At 39.1% G+C, this 25222-nt stretch overlaps 1 protein-coding gene across 9 annotated transcripts in view; it reads left to right on the forward strand.

Moving 5' to 3' along the window:
* Nucleotides 1-25222, forward strand: part of LOC131107404 (VPS10 domain-containing receptor SorCS1) — a 141829-nt gene that overhangs the window by 96823 nt on the left and 19784 nt on the right. For all 9 annotated transcript variants that reach the window (XR_009120270.1, XR_009120282.1, XM_058057851.1 and 6 more), the window contains exons 6-16: nt 4407-4471; nt 7617-7735; nt 7864-7953; nt 14550-14729; nt 16006-16152; nt 17100-17202; nt 17536-17612; nt 19645-19736; nt 20103-20210; nt 21700-21817; nt 23051-23184. Coding sequence is in view for 7 of the 9 variants with exons in the window: in XM_058057851.1 (XP_057913834.1) it covers nt 4407-4471; nt 7617-7735; nt 7864-7953; nt 14550-14729; nt 16006-16152; nt 17100-17202; nt 17536-17612; nt 19645-19736; nt 20103-20210; nt 21700-21817; nt 23051-23184 (1233 nt within the window). In the remaining 2 variants the exon portion in view is untranslated. The remainder of the gene's footprint in view (nt 1-4406; nt 4472-7616; nt 7736-7863; nt 7954-14549; nt 14730-16005; nt 16153-17099; nt 17203-17535; nt 17613-19644; nt 19737-20102; nt 20211-21699; nt 21818-23050; nt 23185-25222) is intronic.

Consider the following 25222-nt stretch of genomic DNA (forward strand, 5'->3'; position numbering starts at 1 on the left):
ATACAGTACATTTTTTTGTTTTGTCTTTCCCTAAAAGGGGTCGCTGCAGACAGTTAATTACATGATTGATTTGGCTTAGTTTTTACACCAGTTGCTCTTCCTGACACAACTCTCCCATTCATCCGGGCTTGGAACCTGCACTGCACATTACCAATTAATCGAACCAGCACAATTGCACAAGCGGCCGCAGAGTGTACCATGGCACCACTTGGCGAAGGGATACATACAGAACATTAGCGATGTGTAAGTCGCCAATGGAAGCCGTCTTTTTTTTTTTTTCGTTAAAGCCGCACGTGATTGGCCAAAGGTGGAAAGGTCAGGAAACTGAGCAGCAGGAAACAAAAGCTGAGTCTTCATGAAAACCTTCATAAAAATGAGCAAACTGTTACATGGATGCTGCTTGCTGTTTTAATGTTGCACGTTTTAAATGTACATTTGGTGGTGTGATGTTTTCTTGAAGTTGTGTTGTTTTACTGTAAATAGTCGTATTTACAGTGTAAATTCCACTGCTCCTTTAGAAGCTAGTAAACATGGAGGAGGTGGAGACTTCTCACATGTTTCAGCACATCCAAGACCACCTATATGTGTTTGCACACCTCTTATTTCTCATGGTCAGTGCATGAAATGCACCCTTGCACACATGAAAACAATTCCTGGTGCCTTAATGTTGTCTTCTTCTTGCTATACAGCAATATAGTAAATAATATTGTCAAGTCTATATCCTCTCTTTAGCCTTTCTCATTGGTTCTTTGGGCCGCGTTGCTTGAAGCAGTCATTGATCACACAATTTGAAAGGTTTTTAAATTGTACTGTAAACGAGAGCAATTTATTTGGTGACAGCACTGTGCTCTTCATCGACAAGACCGATGGACAAAGAACTGAGAAATAAACTACACAGTCTATCCAGCAGTTGCCGCGCACCTCTGGAAACTAAATGTTACACTTTATGTGAGAGCGTGTGAACAATGCATCTTTTGTGTGTCTGCCTCTTGCAGTAATTCTCCGCAGTATATGTAACTGTTGCACAACTCCAATTGTGCTGTGAGTGTGTGTGTCGAGAAGGCCTTTTTTGAGAAGGTGAGTTACGAGAGTTTAGACCGAATCTAAAGGTGTAATAATAATATCTCACATGAAACACAATCAGATTGGACCCTCCTTTGATTATAAATCCATTTAAGTAACAACAAAAACATCTGAGGAACCGCTTGGGAGCTCTTTGTGGAGCCAAGGCAAAAAGACCCAATCCGTTAAAAGAAAGAAATTCCCATTACTACGGAACATACAAATGGAAAGAAATGCTAAATCGTCACTCACTCATATAGTATTTTAATTAACTTGCATTTTGATTGGCTACCTGGACTATCCTGTGAAGAAGGAAAAATCGTCACCCAATCGGTCATCATATTCACCTCTCCTTCTGGTTGCAAACTTCAACATTGTCTTTGTATACAACCTGTAGAAACATTTTCTATTTCTATATCTTACCTATTTCATGTACCGGCATTTGTCTTTGTGTCCCATTTCTTTCCTGATCCACATGCTTTCTGCCTTGGCTTCCCCTCTGATCCCCCAGTCTTTTTAATACATATTTAATGCAATAATGATGATATGCTATTCCATCTGTGAGCTTCCTTACACTTGAGAGAAAATCAACGGTTTACTCCTCCTCATGATGTCAGGAAACATTTTCCTCAATCTTGTTGAGAAGATCCATTCTGAAGAGCCTGGATATTTGTTTCCTACAATAAACTTGAATGTAAAAAAAACTATTATTTTAATTGTACCGTATTTTTCACACCATACAGCGCACTTTGTTATAAGGCGCTGTCTCAATTACGAAGTCTATTTCTGTACTTAACACATATATAAGGTGCATCATGTCATAAGACATATGCTAAAACAAACCGTTGAAGTGCTGAAGAACATCAGTCTGAGGTGGACTGTAGCGTGTACCTTACCCAAGAGCCACTCAACAGGCGCATCCTCTGTGTTTGCATCAGTTTCACCATCAAAAATGCCGGGTTCCCTCTCATCATTGTGGGAGTCTGATGTTAGGTGGTCTGTGTTCGCCAGGCGCAATGTCACTTTGAACGCCATTGCACGCTACTTTGCAGAAGTTAAGATACATTGTGTGCGTATTATGTGTAGTTCTCTGATTGGTTTACCACTGGCAGCATAGTATTACATCCCTGTGTCAGCAGGAAATGTTTACACTCACTCAAACAGAGTGCTTATGTCATGCCCTGTGTGGGTTCCCACGTGACAGTTTGTCCATGTTTCCTGTCTGGGCTTTAGTTTCCGTTTTAGACACCCTTATTTTGTATGGAACTTCCTACTTTGCCCTGTCTTCCGTCGTTGCCCCAATCATCCACACCTGTCCCTAATTTCTGTTGGTATTTAGTTCAGGTATAGTTTGTCCGTCTGCTTCCCAAGTTGCTTTGTTCCTGCTGCTGCAATTTTTGCAAAAAAATAAATATTTTTACCTGCAATTTGTCCTGCTCTCTGTATCCTGGGATCGCATCGCAAAGCAATCAAGCCTGACTGTGACAGCTTACCTAAATAGAACAACAATTTGACAGATTTTGGAACACACACAAGGCGCACCACATTAAAAGGCGCATCATCGTTTTTTGAGACTTTTAAGTGTGCCATATAGTGCGGAAAATGTGATAAGCTTATTAAGCATAACAAGGAAAAGAGAATAATTTGCTTTTGTGAAAAAAATAATTGAAATGTTTTTTTTGCCCTGTTTATTTATTTTATTTACTGAAAAAAAAACATTTGTGTTCTTAACTTTTATTTGTATGTGAAGTACATGCATCCTATTCTTCTCCAGGAAAGGGTCGGAGACTTTGTTTGTAATAATCTGATCACCTCCTGGTGAGCGTGAATAATTGAACTCCATCTTTGCAGTCAACTTCATTCATTCAGCAGAGCAAAACAGGCTTTTTCCTCTCTATGGAAGGACGACAGAGAAATCACTGCAGCACGACAGCCGAGTGGTTAGCATGCAGGCCTCACAGCTAGGAGACCGGAGTTCAATTCCACCCTCGGCCATGCTCTCCCCGTGCATGCGTGGGTTTTACTCCGGTTTTCCTCCCACATTCCGAAAACATGCTAGGTTAATTGGCGACTCCAAATTGTCCATAGGTATGAATGTGAGTGTGAATGGTTGTTTGTCGATATGTGCCCTGTGATTGGCTGGCCACCAGTCACCCAAAGACAGCTGGGATAGGCTCCATCACCCCCGCGACCCTTGTGAGGATAAGCGGTAGAAAATGAATGAATAATGCCACACTTACATTAAAGACATCACACAAGCTGTAGAAAGTCACGGTGTACAATTACAGTCATGTTTCTGTGTTTCTGTCAGGCGCTGTGATCCAAGTCAGTCAGTAGGCTGTTCAAGTAGCGAGACAAAGGCAAAATGCAGTGAAGAAAAGTGTCTTCTGGGTTTTAGTCACACCAAAGAGATCATTCCATGCAGACTGTCAAAACATAATTTCTTCAGAAAGTAAATGCTGTGACAGAGGATCATGGGACACGAGTGTGCCAACAGTACAATCCGATATAAGACAGATTTTTATTATTAATCAATTGCTATGCTAGAGTGAAACCTCGGTTAGCATGTCTTTTACATTTTCCATTTTATGGTGCGTATCTAGTCATGTTATGAATACACTGCGTGAGTCCAACTGTGTTTATAATGTATTTTTATCACATAATGTCCTTGTTACCATTCTATTACCTTGCTAATACATGGAAACCGGAAGTGGAAGTCAGCCTCGTCACTCAACCATGATGTCATCGGCACTTGACTCTGTAGTTCTTTGCTAACTAACACAGTTAAGTCTCAAACATTTTAACACAAAATATGTTTTTATATTTTTTTGCATGCAGAAAACAACAATTCTAAATGATGAATGATACGGATAAATAAACATTTAAGTTTACCTTAACGAAAGACTTGATTCTTGCCAAAGCAAGATGAACACGGAAAACCTTAGTATTTTGCAATGTGTTATGCCTTGAATTCAATTGTCTTTCTCACCTTCTTCATTAAAATACTTGAACTTGCAACTTTCTTTGGCTCCATTTTGGTTTATTGGGCAGCCATGATAAAATGACATTGACATGAATTGGATTGACATTGTTTCTTGTGGGAAATTGATTTGGTTCGAGCATATTCCGGTTCGATTGGGACCTTCTTGAGAAGATTATGTTAAACAAGCTTCCACTGTATTGTATCTATATATGAACTGTATCATTTCGGTTGCATATAATGAGATGTTTCTTCCAATGCTATAATCACTAGACTGACATTTTGGTAATTGTTGGTAAAATGGCACAATATTGTCATACCGTGAGTGCAATTCCCGCCCAGATGAACGATGTCTGCGTTTCAGGTCTAAAATGGGTCTGGACAAGGAGCCAGGTTTGATTCACCTGGAAACCACCATCTCTGAAGGACGTGAGTAATTGAATTATGAATTCAGCACATCATTTGCTTGTCTTTGTTTTGTATTTTGAGCTTTGTGCAGAAGTAGAGAGTAGCAGGAACTTTCTGGGTCCTTTTATTGAAGGCTAATGCAAAGGGACAGTAAGAATGGATCAGTCTGAGGTTGCACAATGACAATGGAGTAGGGAAGTAATGCATATATTACAATGAAAAAGACAGGATTCTGATTCGGCTCATCTAGGTAAAAAGAAATATGACTTTCTTTTCTGAATGACAAACATTGGTATATTGTGTGAGGAAATAAGTGTCAGAACTCAATACGGTAATCCCCTGCCACATTGTGCTTCAAATGTCATGTTTTCAAGTACCATATTTCCCGCACTATAAGGCTCACCGCATTACAAGGGGCACCTTCAATGAATGACATATTTAAAAACTTTTTCCATATATAAGGCACACCGCATTATAAGGCGCTGCAGTAGAGGCTGGGGTTACGTTATGCATCCATTAGATGGTGTTGCGCTAAAGGGAATGTCCGTCAAACTTTATTAATAGATTACAAATCAGCTTTCTGACAACACCATTCAGTCCCAAAATTAAATAAAAAATGTTTTATTATTTTCTCAGAGGTAAAGTATTAGTATTTTCGTGACATAGTTCATTTCATGAGTTCATGAGTATCTTTTACCAACAGCAAGGTATAACATGTAGTGCAACATTTATATCACATTGTGATATAAATGTTCAGTAAACACGTAAACACAGTAAACACGTTATTTAATTACGTTAATTAAACGTTAGTGCAATCACAATATAGCAACACTCATAATGAAATGTGAAATAGTTGTTTGTGTGCGGAAGGAGCGATTACGACTTTTCATAAACAGGAAGCACCAAGAAGGACCGCCTCTAAATTCATTGATGTTAAGTTCATGTGCTAGCGCTGTTGCCTTCATTCGACTAGTGATTGCACTGACACTTCTACTCGCTGCTCTCTGTTCAACAAACTACTGTTCAAGTTTGTCCTTTAACTGTAGCCATCTCACTTTGTTCCCGCGGAAACTCTGTTTAGTCTTCTTTACTTGGCGCAGCTCATCCTCTTGCTTCCTTCACTTCCGCACCATTCATTTGTTAATGTTAAACTCTCTCGCTGCTGCTCTATTCCCATGTTCTTCTTCGATCACTGATCGCCTTGAGTTTAAACTCTGCGTTGTAAGCGTGTCTCTTAATAGGAGCCATTTCAGGGTCTTTACGTAAACACACAAATGGAAATGAAATGCAGTTTTATATATCCCAGCATTCACCGCGCACTACTTCTTCTACGGGGGAAAATGGAGTCGGCGGCTACTTACCGTAGTTGCGAGACCTGTTGCAGCTCAATATTGATCCATATATAAGGTACTTCGGATTATAAGGTGCATGGTCAGCTTTTGAAAAAAGGCTCTTAGGTGCGCCTTATAGTGCGGAAAATACGGTATATTCATTAATAAATGTGTTGTAGTTGAATACTAAAAAAAAATCACATTTTAGTTTTATTATTTGCCGAAATGAAGCATTTTGAGGCATAAAAATGGCCTAATTAAGTAAAACAAATACAAGAAATTCAGAAGATACATTCAAAGATGTTTTGATGATATGTAGTATTCTACACTAGGTTTCAGCAATGTTACTGTAATATTTGATTACTTGATTACTTGATTTGAATACTTGATTGCTGGAACAGCAGGCTTTTATTGTAGTTTTGAATTATCTCACAACAACCACAATAATCCCTAACACCAGTTGCTGCTGTGGCCATTGTTGAGTTAAAACTCAACTCTGAACCCGTTACATCAATTATTGTCCTCTCCCCACTCTCCCTGACTCATTTACAGCAACAAACATAAGCATGATAACATGGCCGCAATAATACTGCCCATAAGGAGTATTACTGTACATTACACTGACGAGACAACAGCCATTGCAGGAAGTACTATGTAGCAGGGGTCCCCAACTACCAGTTGTGATTGGCACCAGCACTACTCACAGGTTTGGTGCACAAACTCATGCTAATTCATGCTAGCATACTGCCTGGTACCACACACACCAAATGGCATTATTAGCATTTTCTCGGTGAAAAACAAACCCCAGGTTTGTACTGGTAGATGGTGGATTTGGAAAATCCATAAAGTAAATTACATAGATTGCTATAATGTAAAACAGGAGACCACTGTTCAAAATAGAACAGCGAAAATAAGAAAAAAACAACTATCCCAATGCTAACATAGGTGAGTCTATATCATGTCTAATTTATGTCTTATATGGCTTATTTTCCCTTATTATTTCTACTATTTTGGGTGTAAAAAATTACTAATCGGGTGTTATTTCATGTCAAGTGGGCTCTAGCATGTTATAAAGATCAAGAAGGTCGTAAAAATGTTTTTTTATCCTGTAACTACATTTATAAATAAGGAATCTTACTTTGCAGAAATGTACTATCTTGGTTGGACCTACAAGCAGCTAGCCGTCATAAATGAAGGAATACTCCATTTATTTTTTGACCCAAGCTTTAATGAAAATACACGCCTTAAGATATCCATATTGGACTGGTGATTTCCGTGATGACCACATTTAATTGAAATAACATTAGTGATCAGAGCAGTCACAGCCTTCATTGTTTTATGTTGGGGATTTGCAATACCACAACAGAAAGCTTACTGTGAGTTACCTAAAGGTCCAAAGTAATTGGTGTTTACCAGGTAAGCAGGAAACATCATGGGACAAGCCTTCAAAGAATCCGGCCTTTCTTTGACGTCAGCACAACATAGAAAGGCCAACTCTCCAAACCCATGGAACAACATTAGTTGTCAGATGTTACGGTCACAGGCGAGACATCACTGTGGATCATGTGCACATGGAGGGAGCCAACACGTTTGGCAGAGGCGAAAGTGGGGATTGACTCTCTCTCAGGGCCGTGATTGAAGGCAAAGAAAGCAATTGGTCTCTGTCTTCTCCTCCAACTGGCTTCAAGATTAGTGAGACCATGTTTGTGACACCAGTAATATGGGAAGCGCAAAAAGGCCACAATGCTTTATGGAAAGGTTGCCTTTCTTCATTGGCCAATAGCAAGACTGATACATTGGCTTGGACATGTGTCTGTGTGTGTGTGTGTGTGCAGAGGCACTGTATGTCACCTGCAAGCTGCAGAACTGCACAGATGCCAACAAGGTCAAACCATTCCCTGGCTACATCGACCCCAATTCTCTGGTGGTTCAAGATGAGTATGTGTTTGTCCAGGTGGGTTATTGTTAAGTTTGGTCAGTAGAAAACATTTTAGAAGCATAAGAGGCAGAATTCAATCAATTTCTAATGCTGGATTTTAATTTTCTGTATTTGTTTTATTTATGTTGCTCGTGCAATGGTAGGTTTCCACTGCAGGGAAGCCGATCTACTATGTGTCTGCAAAGAGGGATGTCTTTACTCCAATGAAACTGCCAAAGTACGCTTTGCCCAAGGTAACCAATCTATTGTATGATTATTCAACATTAAGTTATGACATTTCAATGAAGAGAATACATTAATTATTCCTAGTTCTGTTGTTTTTTTAATGTTATTTTTAGGTGTGCACATCGGCATTGACAATTAAACATGCTTTATGCTGTTGCCAGGAAAGCTCACAACAATGTATCATTGCCTCCATAATCTCTGCCTGATTACTGTGATGATACATGTGATGCATTCTTAATGATTGTAGTCTTCTATGATATATTTTGGATATGCTCCGAATCTGCCAGAGCTATATGGATGATCTTGGCATCAAAGTAAGGGAGATACTTTGATGGTTAGTGTATATATAAAATGTACATATTTTTGCATGAATGAAGCTGCTTGTTTAGTGAGTTTTAACAGCTGAGGCAAGGCATCCGTATCTTTGGAAGGGCTAAGTGTTAGCTTTCAAACGGTGATAAGGTTGTGGCAGTAGTGTGGTATGATGAAATTATTCGTGACATGAGCTGGTCTCACACTGCTTGCTAGTTTTTGACATTTGCCCTTTTAAATGTTTGTGGTTTGCATCGTCTGTTTTGAAAATTGGTGTGGCTGGGCTTTTCACTGGCGTTTTTCTAGTTACATAGATGTGGATCACATGGATGTGAAGCATGTTTATATTAACATACAGTTGCACCAATTATTCTATGAATAATCAACTATGCAATTGACAACTGTTAATCATTCTAAATCCGAAAAATGATTTAAAAATGTAAATATCCTCTGATTTCAGACTCTCAAATGTGAATATTTTAAAGCGGGCCTATTATGCTCATTTTGCGACCCTTTGTTTTGAGTTGTGGTGTGGAGAGCAGCTACACACTGCACCTATTCCGGCTGTATTTCCTTTGGCTTGTGCTTCCTGCCAAAAGGGTCTGTTTTATGCCCACTACGCTGTGATTGGTCACACACCCAAAGTACTTCCTAACTATGAACCATATTAGTCCCTTTGTGATATCACAGAGGGGCAGTTTTATCATGCCTTTTGAAACAGCATTTTGAGCCATCCCAAACTTCTTTCAGGACTCACTTCCAAATGTGCAAACCTCATTATCTGAAACTCTGGTATCATTTAACACAACATTCTAACTACAGCCATAGGTCAGAAAAGGGAAAAAAAAACATAATAGGTTCTCTTTAGGTTTCCCCAATCATCCATGAAAGCAGCCCTGCTATCTTTGTGTTTTAGGCAAAACAATTTTCTAATACCAAACTACTCTGTTTGGTTCATATTAATTTGGTCCAGCTTGGGCCTAACCAATTTCTCGATTAATCGAAACAACAACAGAGTCACGTAGCAGCCATGCATGTAACACTACTGAGGTTGGACTGCTTAAGAGATCCTGAGGGTTATGTAAAAAAAAAAAAATGAAGTGTTAGATATATTTCACAGGATCCAATTTACACGGTGCGATCCTCTGCACTATAAGGTTTTTACGGATGATAAAAATGTAACCTTCACAGTCCTGATGACTTCCAATGTTACTGGCATGAGAAAAGGAGATCACACCTTAAATGTTTTCCACCCGGCACAGTGGAGGGTGCGTCATCATGATCTGGGGTGCTTTTCAACGTGCAGGCCTCGTCTATGTTTCAACAGGACGACACTGCAGTGCAATGCCCAACTGAAAAGTCTCTTGGACCATCCCACGTGTTCCCCTGGTCTAAATCCAATTGAAACAATTTGGGTATGGATGAGAAGGGAAGTTTACAAACATGGACATCAGTTCCAGACATTCCCACTAACCTCCTGGAAACACTTTCATCAAGCATGCCCAAAGTAATCTTTGAGGTGATTAACAAGAATGGTTAATGGATACTTGTTACTGACTACTTTTTTGACAATTTTAGGAGGTTTCAGATGGGTTTTGAGATATGGTTTTAAACTTTTGCTCACCTGATGAACAGCCCATTTCAGATTTATGGTTGTTTGCAATAAATTGTTTATTTCTAGATTTTTTATTCTCATTCCCATATTTTTCTTTTTGAATTTTGTAGGTCTACTTAGAACTTCTTTAAAATCCAAATTGTGATCAGGAGTGTTTATCAATAACAATTTTGATTAGGCATGGAAACTGCAAATCACCATCTTCTAGTTAAATTATTTCAAATGAAGATGTGTCAACCAATGTATCAAAACAGTTTGAAAATACAATAAATACATCATAAACTTAAACTACCATTCAGTAATAATCAATAATATTTGTATCAATTACATTTACAATTTTATTTTTTGTAGCATACTTTGTGATTACAGGAGAAAATTAGTGAAGTATACTCGGATATGATGCACTTGAGTTTAAGTCAGATGTCTGGCATATTTTCTGGTTTGTCAATGTTTGGAGTCAGTATCTGACCTGAATTCTTAAAATAGCGTGACGAAATGCATCTGTGAGACAACTACTGTGTGATGTTTGAGAGAAAAGTGCTCACCCGGAGATGTGCTTCCAAACATGCTGAGCTTTTGGGGCATTGTCTCAGGGATGAAACGTAGAAACTCTGCGGTGTCCGGACAGTAATATTTTAACAAAGTTTGTATACTATGTTGAACTTCATTTGCATAACCACAGCTGCCTTTTCCAAGTCAACCACAAACAGATTGCTGAAAAGATCAAACTTAGTTGAACTTGGTACAGTTTTTCCAGAAAAATGCATTTTTGGAAGCATGGTGACAGATACTCGGTGTGACATGGACTGGCGACACTGAAAGTGAGCAAAGTTGCATTTCATGCATCTTGGCATTCAAACCTCCCAGTGCAGCATATATATCAGTGATGACACTCTTGCGCATCACAAGCACCCCCGCCAGTTAGTAGTGGTTAGCCCCAAGAGGTTGTTCCAAGGCAGCTTCGTGCCATTCACACAATTAGACACCATAAGTAAGAGTCCATTCCATGGATGAAGATTGACAGCTGAGCAGCGTCCATTATGTCACTGCTTTTGTTCACAGTAAATATATTTTCTCCTTTTCCATTAGCTGATTTTGTAGATTGGTGACAAGCTCACACATCCGGTCTGCAGCTGCTTTTCTATACTTGCTTACATTTCATAGTAATCAGACAAACATACATACTTTAATCACGCAGGCTTCCACACACTCTGTAAATGGCCTGGTTGATTTAGCTATTTCTTTTGCCACAGTAAAGACATCACCACATGTGTATGTATCAGTGGAAATGGTTGTTGTGTCAAAGAAGAAATAACCCACACTGGAATAACGAAAACTTCCAAAAGTGATAATTAAAAATTGTACCGGTACTAAAAATGAATGGATAGAAATCGCTTCAAAAAGCTTAATTTTTAAGGACAAAAACCTATGTTTCTGTGTGGACGAAAGGCCTAAAAATCTGTTGCGTTGACATAGCCTCAAACAGGGTACGTTCACTGTCTATCAGGACTTTTCACCAAATGTCTACCTTTACTGTATTTTCATATTCATATGTACTGGTAATGTCCCCAATGGAAATGAATGGGAATCCTTTGCAGGTGGAAAATAACATTCCCCCTACAGAGTGACATTGCTCAGGTGGTGGTTGTCTCCCAACTCGATTCGATCCGCAGTCCTTTACAACATATATAACAACATATTTCCTGTTCCTGTTTCATATTACAACACATTTCAACAATCATTCTCTATTTTTACATTCCACATATCCAATTTTCTCAACCACTTCAAACCATTTCAACATCAGAATGTTCAGCTCATTTAGGACATATAGGCAATCTGTCCGGAGTTTTCTACAAATTTTCCCTCATTCAATATTTTCTGTGTCATTTGTGCCATATTCAATGCCGCCTCCAATTGGTGGAAATTCACCTGATGGTGGCTGGGGGGTGTTTCTTTTCAAGCCTTGTAATTGGTCAACGACATGAAAGTACAAGTAACACAGTAAAATCTGGACACATTTCAACTGCATTGATAATACAATTGCAAAATGTAGAGCATGCATGCTTGATTAAAATGTCTTATTTCACGTAGGACTCCATGTTGAGTATCATAAGCCATCTAATGATAATGGTAAGGTCAATGCTTTACGATATTTTAATTTTTTTAAATGCTGATCAAAATTACAACAAAGAAGATGCCCAATAATTGGAATCCAAAAAGGAGTAGGAATAAGCAAATTGTATGTAATCATACCTTCACTCCCTGTCGAAGCAATCACTGCTGGTCTGTTCCCTTGTATCAACATAATCACACCTAGAACTTATGTGTTTACCATTTTTTCCAAGGGAAAGAAAAATAATGAAGCATGTAAATAGATAGCTTATTCAATAATGAAAGAAAAAATACAGCAGTGAATACTGACAGAACTATTGTGTTATGAATGAATACATACATATGTAATGAATATTCACTTATTAAATAATAATGACTGAATACATGCAGGAATAAGTCATATCTGACACTATTGTTCTCAGCATCTGCTTCCTTCTTGTACCTTTTAAATAACATATGTTTGTACTGGTTCCTTAAGTGGTTCATATAATATCGCCCGAGTCTGTTTTATCGTTTTATTCCGTATATTGCTACATAAAAGCTACCCTGCAAATTGAAAAATTGAAACCTGTTGATTTGTGATTTTTATCACCAAAAATATGCGTTTATTAATATGTTGTAACAAAGCACAGACTATAAGCATGCTGCATCTGCGCATAATGACACAGCATACTGTACATGTTAGTGTGAGGTTTGAATGGCTGACTGGTTTGGTTTGTACCTTGTACTTCCTGCTGAGGGCGCCACATCCACAGGAAACGAACACAAGCTCCACATCTCTCATTCAAGTGCATTTATCATTCAATTCTGATTTTTCAAGTCGTATTTATGTCCTACGATGTCGCCCAAATGTCCTGCACCTACTCAGGATTTTGCCAAAAAAAAAAAAATATATAGAAAATGAATGAATGAATGAACCTAACCGCCAGAAAAGGATGGAATGGTGTGACTTCACAATCACATCCTGCCAGACAATGATCCAAAAGACATGTCTGGACATGAAAAAACTCAATGCATGCTGGTAAATGCCGGTGAGATTGGTGCTCACACCTGGCTGGGAAGGCATTGTTGACATCACTAAGAAACAAGTAATTGACTTCATTGATACTCGCTCTCAAAACGGGACAGACCAGGATTGACAGAGGGTTAGGGAGTAGGGAGGTCTATCATTTGAACGCTTTTCTGAATTTGCTAGAGTAGCTTCGGAATTACATGGAAGGGCCTCACAATGGTTTGCTCTGCAATTGGTAAATGCAATTAAATATGCCGTATTGACATATACAACTATTCTCAACACACACAAGCAACGGCTGCTGCCGCCAATAATGTCGTTCCTGAAGGCAGCCAGGACAAATTTTGACTACCTACATCATCTGAAGACTTCCTGAGGAGGAAGGACCGCTGTAGTTGCTGTAAATTGTCTTCATCATCATTCATTAAGTCTCGCAATTTTAACATATGCTTTTCTCTTCTTTAAGAGAAAAGCTATCTAGTGGGCACGGTGGCAGGGTTGCCAAATTGTCGACTTTGTCTCTAAATCTGGTGACACTTCAGACTCTTTTTTTTTCTCAAAAGCGAAAAATTTAGTTACTTTTTCTGGCATCATTGGAGAGTTTTCTGCTGTTTTGGGACTTAACAGTGCAAGCACGTTCAATAATTCATTACATTGAAGCCCATTCAGATTTTATCACTTACTTGTCAATGAATGTGTGATAAATAGGACTCAGTTAAATTTTGTCCAGTCTTTTATTTTGTCATTGTTGTTTTCTTATGTTAAAATATGATCTTGTCTGGCTGCATGGCGTACAAGTGGTTAGCATGCAGGCCACACAGCTAGGAGACCTGAGTTGTATTCCACCCTTAGCCATCTCTGTGTGGAGTTCGCATGCATGCATGGGTTTTCTCCGGGTACTCCGGTTTCCTCCCACATTCCAAAAACATGCTAGGTTAATTGGTGACTCCAAATTGTCCATAGGTATGAATGTGGGTGAGAATGGTTGTTTGTCTATATGTGCCCTGTGATTGGCTGGCCACAAGTCCAGGGTGTAGCCCACCTCTCGCCGGGAGACAGCTGGGATAGGCTCCAGCACCCCCACGACCTTCATGAGGATAAGCGGTAGAGAATGAATGAATGGTCTTGTGTTGTTGTGGAGAATCCAATATTGTGTATCATCCTGTCTCGTGAGCTGAGTGTATTGTGAAAACAGTAGTACCTATACATTTTACAATTTAGTCACTTTTTTCAATTACTTTTATCACAAATGTTGATCCAAAATCAAATGAGAAGATCAAGCTAGCAGGAGGTTTTGGAAGGGGTGGAGCAAGCCGCGTGTCAAAAATAGCCATCTTTATGGACTCGTCATTTCCGGGTGGTCTCGGAACATAACGGCCACACATAAGTGATGTCTCTCATGAAACAGTATGCTTACAATGACTGGAACAATAGAAAGGGCCAATGTCAAGAGCTAGAATGTATTAGTTTCACATTTTCGGTACAATAAAGTCAAAACTAATATGTATAAAAGTGATGCAGGATGATTGTTACTGCCTGTATCTTTCTTGCAGGACCTGCATGTGATCAGTACGGATGAAAACCGTGTTGTGGCTGCTGTGCAGGAGTGGAACCAGAACGAAACGTATAATTTATATGTGTCAGACACTTCAGGAGTTTATTACACTATGGCACTGGAGAATGTTGTCAGTAGCATGGGTCCTGAAGGAAACATGATGGTTGATCTGTATGAGGTAAGCAGCATATCTCATCATCTCTTTAACTGTGCCTTATGGTCCCATCTCCACTGTCGGGTTCCCCTTACACATCAGGTCCTCCCCCCCTTTTTTATGTTCTATTTTCATTATGTCCAACCTAATTCTTAATAGCATAAACAAACTTAATTACAGTTCCCCGCAGCAGTTTTGAAACAGTGAGGGCAATTTCTTAATTATTGGGGTAGACTGAAAACATTTGGGTTAGAAGTCAGAAGATGAATATGAGGCCAGTGAGCAATATTTGATCTTTTACTTGTTATTTCATTTACAGCAAATTGTTTTTACTGTCAGTTTCAGATTGGGTAGGACAGGTTTTGCCTGTGTAGGTTGTATTTAGAGGTGAAAACAATATGAAAGTCAGAAAGCTGTCTATTGGTGAAAACACAAGCAATCAGAGAGAAAGTGGAATATCAATAAGAGCTATTGCATAAACATAGTCTGTACAACAACCATTTGGAATGTCCGGAAGAAGAAAGAAACCACTGGTATACCAAATAACAGATGTGGAATGGGTAGACCAATGAAAACATGAGCAGGTGATGACAGAAACATTGTAAGACTGTAAAGAAAGAGCCTATAACAACTACAGTTTATACAGGGCTCCTCTGAATTCACTTATGTCGTCATATCTGGATACATCCCAAAAAATATATGCTAAAGAATCATGGTGTGCTAAAGTTAGGGATATGAGTTCTAATTATGTGTTGATTTTTCCTAAAAAAACCCAACAGTGCAGGAATTTAAAAAAAGAAACAATGAATAAAACAATGAAGCAGCTCAAGATGCTGTTGATCTTGCCTGTCTTTGATCCGGGCTAAGGAATCAAATCCACTGTTGATTGGGGTCACCATCTGAAACATAGGATATGCTAAATTCTTCCTCCGGGGCAGATTGAAATGTCTGCCGGTTTTAAAACTGGAGGTTCACTGCCTGATACGACTGCCTCGGAATGACTTCAGTATCCATGAGCTGCTCCTTGGGGCCTTCGGCAAGAAGTCTGATTCATTTACCAAACATTGGTTATTTGTAAATCCCGAGATAGTCGATCATTTCCGATTCAGTGTTTTTAATGCTTTATTTAGTTTTGTTTAGAGTACAAAAGGTGCAGGTGTGCTTGCATTTCCTCAGTACTTGTGATTTTCATTTCAGTGTAATTGCATTCATTTTCACAAGTGTGACCGTGAGTGACATCACACAAGTTGGGTCTTCACTTCTGCTTCAAATATGATCTGTTTGTCTTTTCATTTTACAGGTGGCAGGAATAAAAGGGATGTTCTTAGCCAACAAAAAGACGGATAAGCAAGTGAAGACATATATTACCTACAACAGAGGCAGAGACTGGCGGTTACTGCAGGCCCCAAGCAAAGACCTGAGAGGCAATAGCATACACTGTATGCTTGTGAGTACATTGTTTTTTCTTTTACATCTAAGACACCAGCTGACCGATCCTGCAACAATATATCATGTGTGATCTCAAGCAACTAATTTGAAAGTCCAGCCATATTGTCCCAGTCCAATAAGCTGACCTTTCATTAAAGGCTTTCAGATGGAACAATGTATCACACAGAAATGCAAAAACCTTTGTTTTAACCATTTTTTCTTGAAAGTCTGGGACATATTGGAGTGCTAGTTGGCAGTTAAGTGAAATTTTTACCTTGATTTAATATGTGATTGTTGACAAAGATGGCTATGAGTCAGCTAGATCCACGCAAACACCACCATTGTGTTTTGCTGAGTTATTCCTCAACATTGTTTCTCATCTTCATCAAAATGCTGGCACTTGCAACTTTCTTTGGCACCATTGTGTGTTCTTTTTGATTTTTATTTACTTTCCTAAGGGGACAGGATTCATTTGTTTGCCTCAAGGGCATGCAACTGATCTGTGGGGTTTACAGTTCTTGTTAGGTGGTAGGGGATCGAATATTTCTTTCTTTCAATAAAAAAAAAAAGATCCAATAATCCAATCCAAGATTTTCCCCAGTGTAGCGTAATACCCACACCGATATCTGCCATTTTGTAACATGCTTTGCCTTCTACCACATTATACATTAATTTGTCAGGAAATGTCAGCGTTTTAATAAACCCCTAAACAGCCTGTCACCGAATGGCCTGCACCACTGGCATTTTGCTGTGTGATAATGAGAATTGTGTTGTTAAAGGTTAACCAAATCACAACAAATGGTAAGCCTGCCAAGAGGGATATGGCATATGTGATAAATCATATGGCATGGGATAGTTGTACATCCAAGCTGTTGCAATTGCAGAGTTGTTTTGCATTTCTTTTGGTAAGGCTTGGTGGTTTTGATCATTGAGGCTGAGATTGTCATTGTTTGTTTGTTTACGCAGCCATATTGTTCACTACATCTTCATCTTCACGTGTCTGCAAATCCCTACACATCGGGTAACATAGCGAGTAGAGACTCTGCGCCAGGAATCATTGTGGCGTCAGGTGAGTTATTTGGATTTTATAGATTTTATTGATATTGTAGATATTTTGGATCAGTTATTTCCTTTTCTACATTGGAGAGAACATAAAGGCACATACGCCACATACACCAGAGTTATACTGCATGTATTGTCATTTGTCAATTGGATTTACTTCTACATTTTATAAACTTTCAGCACAATTGCCTTATACTTGTGTTTTACCTCAGTCCTTTTTATGGTTGAAAAAGCTTAATTTAGGCAAAATAATACATCAAATTATCTTCTTACCAAATATGGTGTTCATACTTATGTACTGTACTGCGTACATAATGGATTTTTTTTAAATTGTTTAAAGGTTCCTTTGGTTCGGAGCTCAGCAACAGCAATGTCAGTGTGTACATCACTTCAGATGCAGGGAACACATGGAGACAGGTGAGGTTATCAAGTAGCATTGTAGCATATTTATTGCTCCATTCCATTTCGTGGATACTTTGTCTCTTCAAAATACTTGTCTTATTATTAGTATTATTTGAATGGGGTGGTCCTAAATAAGCATTAGATAAGGAGGTGTGTTGGGCCAATGTACAGGCAAGTTTTTGGTATCAAGCAGATCCATATTGGCAATTTCTAAGAAACAAGGTCCAGGCAAAAGTATACATTTGTCAAGGAAAAGGCCAGGTAAAAACACCAGAATGGGAATGTACTCAGGAAAACACGATGTGGAGTGCTGGTACACAAAATGAAGACAAACTGGCAGTGGAAGGAGTGACAGGAGAGTTTAAATGTATCCAGACAAGGGAGACAAAGAGACATGGGTGTAAATTGTTACAAATAGGAACAGACCATCTATCCATCCATCCATTTTCTATAGCGCTAATCTTCATTGGGGCCACGGGTGAGCAGGAGCCTCTCCTGGATGACTTTTGGTGAGAGATGGGTTCACCAGTCAATCACAGGGAAGATACTCTCTCAGAGGTTGTCCACACGGAAACATTTTCAGGTCAAAACAGAATTTTTTTGTTTGTTTGTTTGTTTGTTTGTTTGTTTTAGCCTTTCATCCACATGGAAACAGCATGTTGTTTGACCTGAAATGGCTTTTTTTTCATGGTCCTTCTCTAAAAAGAGCCTAGTCAAAAAAAATGGTTAATGTCAAAAATTTGCTCTTTCCTTTATATTTTCTGCTTACCATGCAATGTTATTAAAACACAGTGTAAGTGCAACTGTGTTGTTATGGTATTTTTCAAACACCCTTGTTACCATCTAAGTAGCTTCTTAATAGTACATGGAAACAGGAAGTGAAGGTCAGCCATATTGCCTGTCCATGATGTCACCAGCAGCTGACTCTGTGGTTCTTTGCTAACTAACACAAGTCTAAAAAGTGTTACTATGTTTTTATAGTTTTACAATTATAGTTTAACATGCAGAAAACAATTCGAAATGCATATAAATAATGATGAGGGTGATAAATGAACTATTAAGGTTACTTTACCTTCACTAAGGTCATGATGACGTGTTGACAAAGACACAATGTGGCAGCGACATCATTGCAGGTGCCACCTACGTACTTTACTGTGAGCTATTTCTTGAATTCAGTAGTGTTTCTTTTTTTTATTTTGGAAAGCCTATGCGTGAGAAACACTGTTGAATTAAAAAATTAACTAAAGACAAAACACAAAAGTTTTGTCCGTGTTAATCTCACTGCCACATTGTGTCTTTGGCAACAATCACATCTTCAGTGAAGGTAAAAGTAACCTTAAATGTTCATGTAACCCTTTCATTTGTCATCTCTATACGTTTTTTCATTGTTTCTCTGCATGTTAAACTGTAATTGCATAAGTAAATGTGTTAACAATTTTGGCTTTCTGGAACTAATGAAGGCCGCACGATGGACGAGTGGTTAGCATGTAGGCCACACACTCAGGAGATCGGGAAGACCTGGGTTTGAATATGCGCTTGCACATCTCTGTATGGAGTTTGCATGGTTTCCCCGTGCGTGCGTGGGTTTTCTCCGGGTACTCCGGTTTCCTCCCACATTCCAAAAACATGCTCGGTTAATTGGTGTGAATGGGTGTTTGTCTATACGGCGACCAGTCCAAGCTGGGATAGGCTCCAGCACACACGCGACCCTAGTGAGGATAAACAGTATAGGAGATAGATGGATGGAACTAATAATTTAGATTTACATTATGTCTTATGGGAAAAATGTATTTGATGAGCATACGTTTAGGTTTGAATGACCATCTGAAAAGGGTTAATGACACTAATCAAGGTTCGACTGTATATACCATATTCGGGTTAAAAGGTGAACATAGTGTGCATGTAAAAGTAGTGAATGTGGTGGAGTTTAACTGCTTACAATACTTGTAAGACAGCACATTTTATTGTGGAAGCCAAAGTGGTAAAAAAACACCTTCAGTCACTAGTGAGTTGTTTGTCTTTTGCTGTCTTTGTTTTGCTCCTGAAGATCTTCAGTGAAGAATATGCAGTGCTGTATCTCGACCAAGGAGGAGCATTAGTTGCAATAAGACACACTCCGCTTCCCATCAGACACCTGTGGTGAGTCATGGTGACAGAGATGCCATTCGTCACAGCTTGACTCATTCCTGGAGATGAAACTTCAACTATTAAGCTTGTCAAAGAAAAACAAATTAGTTTGTGGTCTAACTGGGGCACATTATTATTACACTGGACAGAAAATCACTCCCCAGCTTCAGAATAATCAGCATTGGCTATTGTCGTTTGATTGCAGCTGCCTGTCTTTGAATTTATAGTGAGTCTAACGACCGGTGATGAATCTTGTGTGCCTGTGCCCTGTGCAGAATATGAAATACAGTCTAGACGACTCTCAGGGTCATTAGCTTGTGCACACAGTCAGGGGGATTAGTGCGGAGCCCCCAGTGTAATGGCTGTTTATCTTCCCAGGTTGAGCTTTGACGAAGGACGGCAGTGGAACAAGTACAGCTTCATCAGTACCCCTCTGTTTGTGGACGGTGTCCTGGGAGAACCCGGGGAAGAGACGCTCATCATGACGTGAGTGAGGATTTGTCTTCAGTGAAATTCATCCTACCGCACCTAATCTACACAAGGATCTACAGACGGTGTGTGTGTATCCCATGCCTGCATCTGTTTCCAAGCCAGCGAGATTCATTATTCCTCACTGTGCTCATTTTTGGAAAGAAACAAGCGTCCTCTCGGCAACTATAAAACTGCTCCCAGTGTACTGTATGATCACAAGGATTGGTGTTTGGCAGCCAGTGATGCCGTGGTTTGTCTTTTAGACGCATATGAAGGAATGTCATTAATGGAAACTTTCAGATTTTTTTTTTACCGTCAGTGTAAGGAAACGAGTCATTGTGTACACAAAAACCGCATTCATCAACATTGCTTTTGTGTGCTTTCAGACTGTATGTACCAGTATTATTAGAAAAATTCTGTGTATATTTCATGGTGCAGTATCATTCGAATATTGCAGTGGGTTTGAAGATGACTTTGACTTTTTTTAACGGTTTCCACAGCCATTTTGTTTTTAAACATTATACGGCATTAAGGTAGCACAAATGGATTGACCAAGGGGGAAACACTCCACAATATTCTCAAAATGGACAACATACAACAGGATAGTTGGGTTTTGGTTGAGGTTTTGCAGTACCTAAGAGAATCTTTCATGCATGTACTCATGTTAACAGTAAGGATCATAGCCCAAGTGGTAATTGGAAGATTGATCGAGATAAATATGATGTATTATGAATGATGAAGGAGTTAAGGTTGATTTGTCTTTTAGCATTTTTTGGTCTTGAAATTAGTTACATTTTCACTGTGGTTAAATTTTGCTCTTCCAAGCAGTTGGTCATATAAGTAATTCCACTATGTTAAAAATCACGGTCAAGTTGCTCATAATACATTTTGGAAATTCAAATTGGCAACTTACAAATCAACATCACGACTGGCTCTGTCATTCATTAGTTTTGTTTGTCAGATTTTAAGCTAATATTTCTCTTTTTCACTATTATGTTATTAGCAAGGCTGCACAGCGGACGAGTGGTTAGCACGCAGGCCACTGTTAGGAGACCCGAGTTTGATTCCACGCTCGGCCATCTCTGTGTGGAGTTTGCATGTTCTCCCCGGGTATTCCGGTTTCCTCCCCCATTCCAAAAACATGCTAGGTTAATTGGCGACTCCAAATTGTCCATAGGTATGAATGTGGGTGGGAATGGTTGTTTGTCTATATGTGCCCTGTGATTGGCTGGCGACCAGTCCAGGGTCTACCCCGCCTCTCTCCCGAAGACAGCTGGGATAGGCTCCAGCAACTCCCACGAACCTTGTGAGGATAAGCGTTAGAAAATGAATGAATGAATGTTTTTAGCAATCCAGTTTTGTCCACTGTAATTTCCGAAAAGGAAAAGTCACATGCAGTTCACTGTCGCTGTCATCATATTTATGATATTTTTTCTCCATGATTGATCAAGGACATTCTGGTTGTGGTGCTTATGCAACAGAGTCATGCATTACTTTTTTTCAGGATATTTGGCCACGTCAGTCATCGCTCGGAGTGGCAGTTGGTGAAAATAGACTTCAGGTCAATCTTCAACAGGAGATGCACAGAGGTGGATTATCAGACGTGGCACCTTCACAATCAGGTAGTCAGTTATTTTCAGGTGCTAGAATCGTCTATGTCCTACAGTCACTGCACCCAATGTGTCCAAAATTGAGATTCCCAGCCAGCAAAACTCTTCAATTCGTCCAAGGAACAAGCATGTGTTGTATGGGGCCAGAATCTACTGTAATAACATGTAATAGAATCCACTCATTGAGTAAATCAAAATAATTTGTATCAGTCAGATGGATGTATACAGTTAATGCGTACTATATTAAGCCTGCACTCTTGTTTATTCAAATTGAGTCATATTGCAAATGAAAGTGCTGTAAGTGCTTCAAATGCCACCATTTTAGAAGTACACAACCATGTACTGTATAATGTGCAAAATACAAAATTACAGTGGAACCTTGTTTTTTCGTGTAAACTATTCAAGTGCCCAAACAAAGTATCCTTATCATAGTTATTTGGTTCCAGACCCAACCATTATAATGTAAAAGTAGGATTCCTGATGTACAAATTAAATATTTTCTAACCTGTTTATGACCTATTAAATATGTTTTTTTATTGAGCCATCTAGACATAAAATAACACCTCTACAGTCACATTTACACTACTATTACCCAATACAGTAGACATGAAAATAGAAAATAAGACAACATAAGCCACTGTTTGTGGTTACAGAGAAACTCACAAAGCACGTCAATTGCTTCAACATTTACACAGGAGCTGCTGTCTGCCACAACTCATGCTAGTCACTGCACTCCCCACACTGATAACTCACTCAAGCTAACCGACATCACACATGTCACTGCCCAAGCCCCACTCCAAAAAGGCACACACAACAAGTCACAGATACAGTATTAACCTAAACACCATGTCTTCTGAATGCCCTATATTTGTATTTTTGTTCATTTACCCATTTCTAGGCTTGAAAATGGTTCAATGCTGAATTTCTACACTATGCATATATATATATATATATATATATATATATATATATATATGTATATATATATATATATATATATATATATATATATATATATATATATATATATATATATATTTTTTTTTTTTTTTTTTTTTTTTTTTTTTTTAGAAATAATCGGCCGTATTACACCACAAAAAGCAATCATTTGATGCAATCATGTGATGGTCATCATGATGCTAACATATGGGAAAATGACTAACCCTTTCGGCCTGGCAGAACAAATAATGGCAGCAATCCCAAGACAGTTGGGGTGCCTTATTTGAAATTCTCCATCTTCCTCAGGGGGAGCCGTGCCTGATGGGAGTGAAAAGAATATATCGGAAGCTGAAGCCCACATCTCGGTGTGTGATGGGAAAGCTGTACTCAGTTTCAATGGTGTCAGGGCCGTGTGACTGCACAGAGGCCGACTTTGAATGGTAAGCTAACTTTACATTTGTTTAAAAAGCATTCAGAACCCATTCATGGAGTTGTTCATGAAGACTACTACTCAACATGTCGTATGATCAGAGACTGGCTACTGATCAATAGCTATGCGAATGTCCTGCTGAAAATGCAAGGTTTATACGCAGTGGCCGTTCTAGCTTCAATGGGGCTTGTGCAACACCTCAACTGGCAGTGCTTCTCTTGATTCACAATTTCTGTATTAAAACAACATACGTTTGAAACTCTTAGCCTGCAATATATTCAATATTATACAATGTTAAGAATATATACAGTATATTTTTTATATTTCATTTCTGTTGTTATTCTGTTGTTACATTGCTCCCTTAGGTTGTATTTCTCCATTCTTGTTTTCTTTGTGCGTGAGTTCAGCTGTCACTATTGGTGATATTAGGAATAAAGGTTTTGTGTGTTCTCGTTGACCACCGCTTTGTATATAGTATTATCCGAAATGCCTGTTTTTGCAGTACAGGTAGTGAACACAGTGTTCTTTTGTGGTTATTTCCGCATATCTCCACACTATAATTCAGATACGGTATCCCAGGAGAACAGGTTTGGTCCAATTTAGATTTCTTCAGTATGGAAATTTTTTTTCTTTCCACTTTATGTTGGATATATTTAATGTGATTTTTCCAGAATATTGTGTTATCTATTATGACACACAACATTCCCCTGTCAATTTCTCCACCTTCTGTTTGTATTTATAGTACACTAAGCAACTAACATTGAGTCCATAACATTCTCCAAATCCAGTCGTTTAAGGTCAGTCCAATTCCAAATCCTCCTGTTGAGCAGTTCATGGTATTGTAGTGCTGTTGTTTTTTTTAATGTAGATATGAGTTCCATTAGATTTTGCATATGTGTGCTTTGTATTTTAACCCTGAACCCTGAAGGGAAAAGCCCAAAGAGAAAGAAGACGTTCACCATATCAACAGAGAATTTTGCTTGTATGTTCTCTGTCCATTGGAGTCTCCACTCTCTTGACTGGCGCTCGCTACAATGTAACAGCTGTCCACAGAGACTTCTCAGCAACATAGAATATGAATACATATAATGAATCAGACATTTTTGAAAAAAATAAAGGAAGAAGGACATCCAGTGCTTAAGACCACAGGAGTTTAAGGAGATGCTTGTGGTCCATCTCCAGCTGGAAGTGTTTCTCAATGAGGAATATGCGGAACCTCTCACAAGCCCAGGTCAGGCAGTTCTTTTTTAAAAGTAGCTCTCAACTGGGTTGTTTCTTTCTGCCAGCTGTGGGATACATTTTCACCATTCACAGAAAAAAAAACTCAGTTTGCTCATGCATCTTCTTCACCGCCTCTTTCTTGCATGACTCTGGTCTGATGCCTCTGTCAGAAATCACATGGCCGAAGAAGCCTTACTTTGACAAGTCACAAGTCATGCAGGGCTCCTAAGCGACATGTTCCTCTTGTGTGCTCCAGCCAGCATTCAAGTGTTTCTTGGGTTTTTTCCAGCCTCACCAAAGTCCTCCATGCGGGAAAAGTCCATGCTTGACTTTGTCAATCAGTGGCAATGGGATCCTCCTTGGTGTTTTCAGTGAGAATGGTTGATTGAATGCAGCTTTACGGAATGTGGTTGGTGCACCTCTCCAAGTCATAAATTTGTGTAGCTCTTCTTTAGTATCTCTCTAGTGATGCTGTCCAGGGAAGCAGTGAGCCCCAGCCGAAAGCTTACAGACCTCCCCTGAAAAACAGTGTGCATATGACTGACAACATTGTCCATTTCATGGACTCCTCCCTTGTCTTTTTCTTATGTACGTTGTGGGACACAGCGTGTGGCAAAACTGTGACATCAGCACTCGTGTCAGTTTTGAAAGTCACATTCTTGTCGTGGATGTCAATATTGACCGTTCAGGGATCGTTATTTGTTGTGATGTTGCAGAGGAAGACAGGACCCTCATCACCAGTCTCTTCGATTTCATGCACAGATTTTGCTGACTTATACATGTCTGTAATGTCCTTTATTACCACATGCACAACATTAGCAGGACAA

Source organism: Doryrhamphus excisus, chromosome 1 (genome assembly GCF_030265055.1).
Source record: "Doryrhamphus excisus isolate RoL2022-K1 chromosome 1, RoL_Dexc_1.0, whole genome shotgun sequence".
NCBI classification, from domain to species: domain Eukaryota; kingdom Metazoa; phylum Chordata; class Actinopteri; order Syngnathiformes; family Syngnathidae; genus Doryrhamphus; species Doryrhamphus excisus.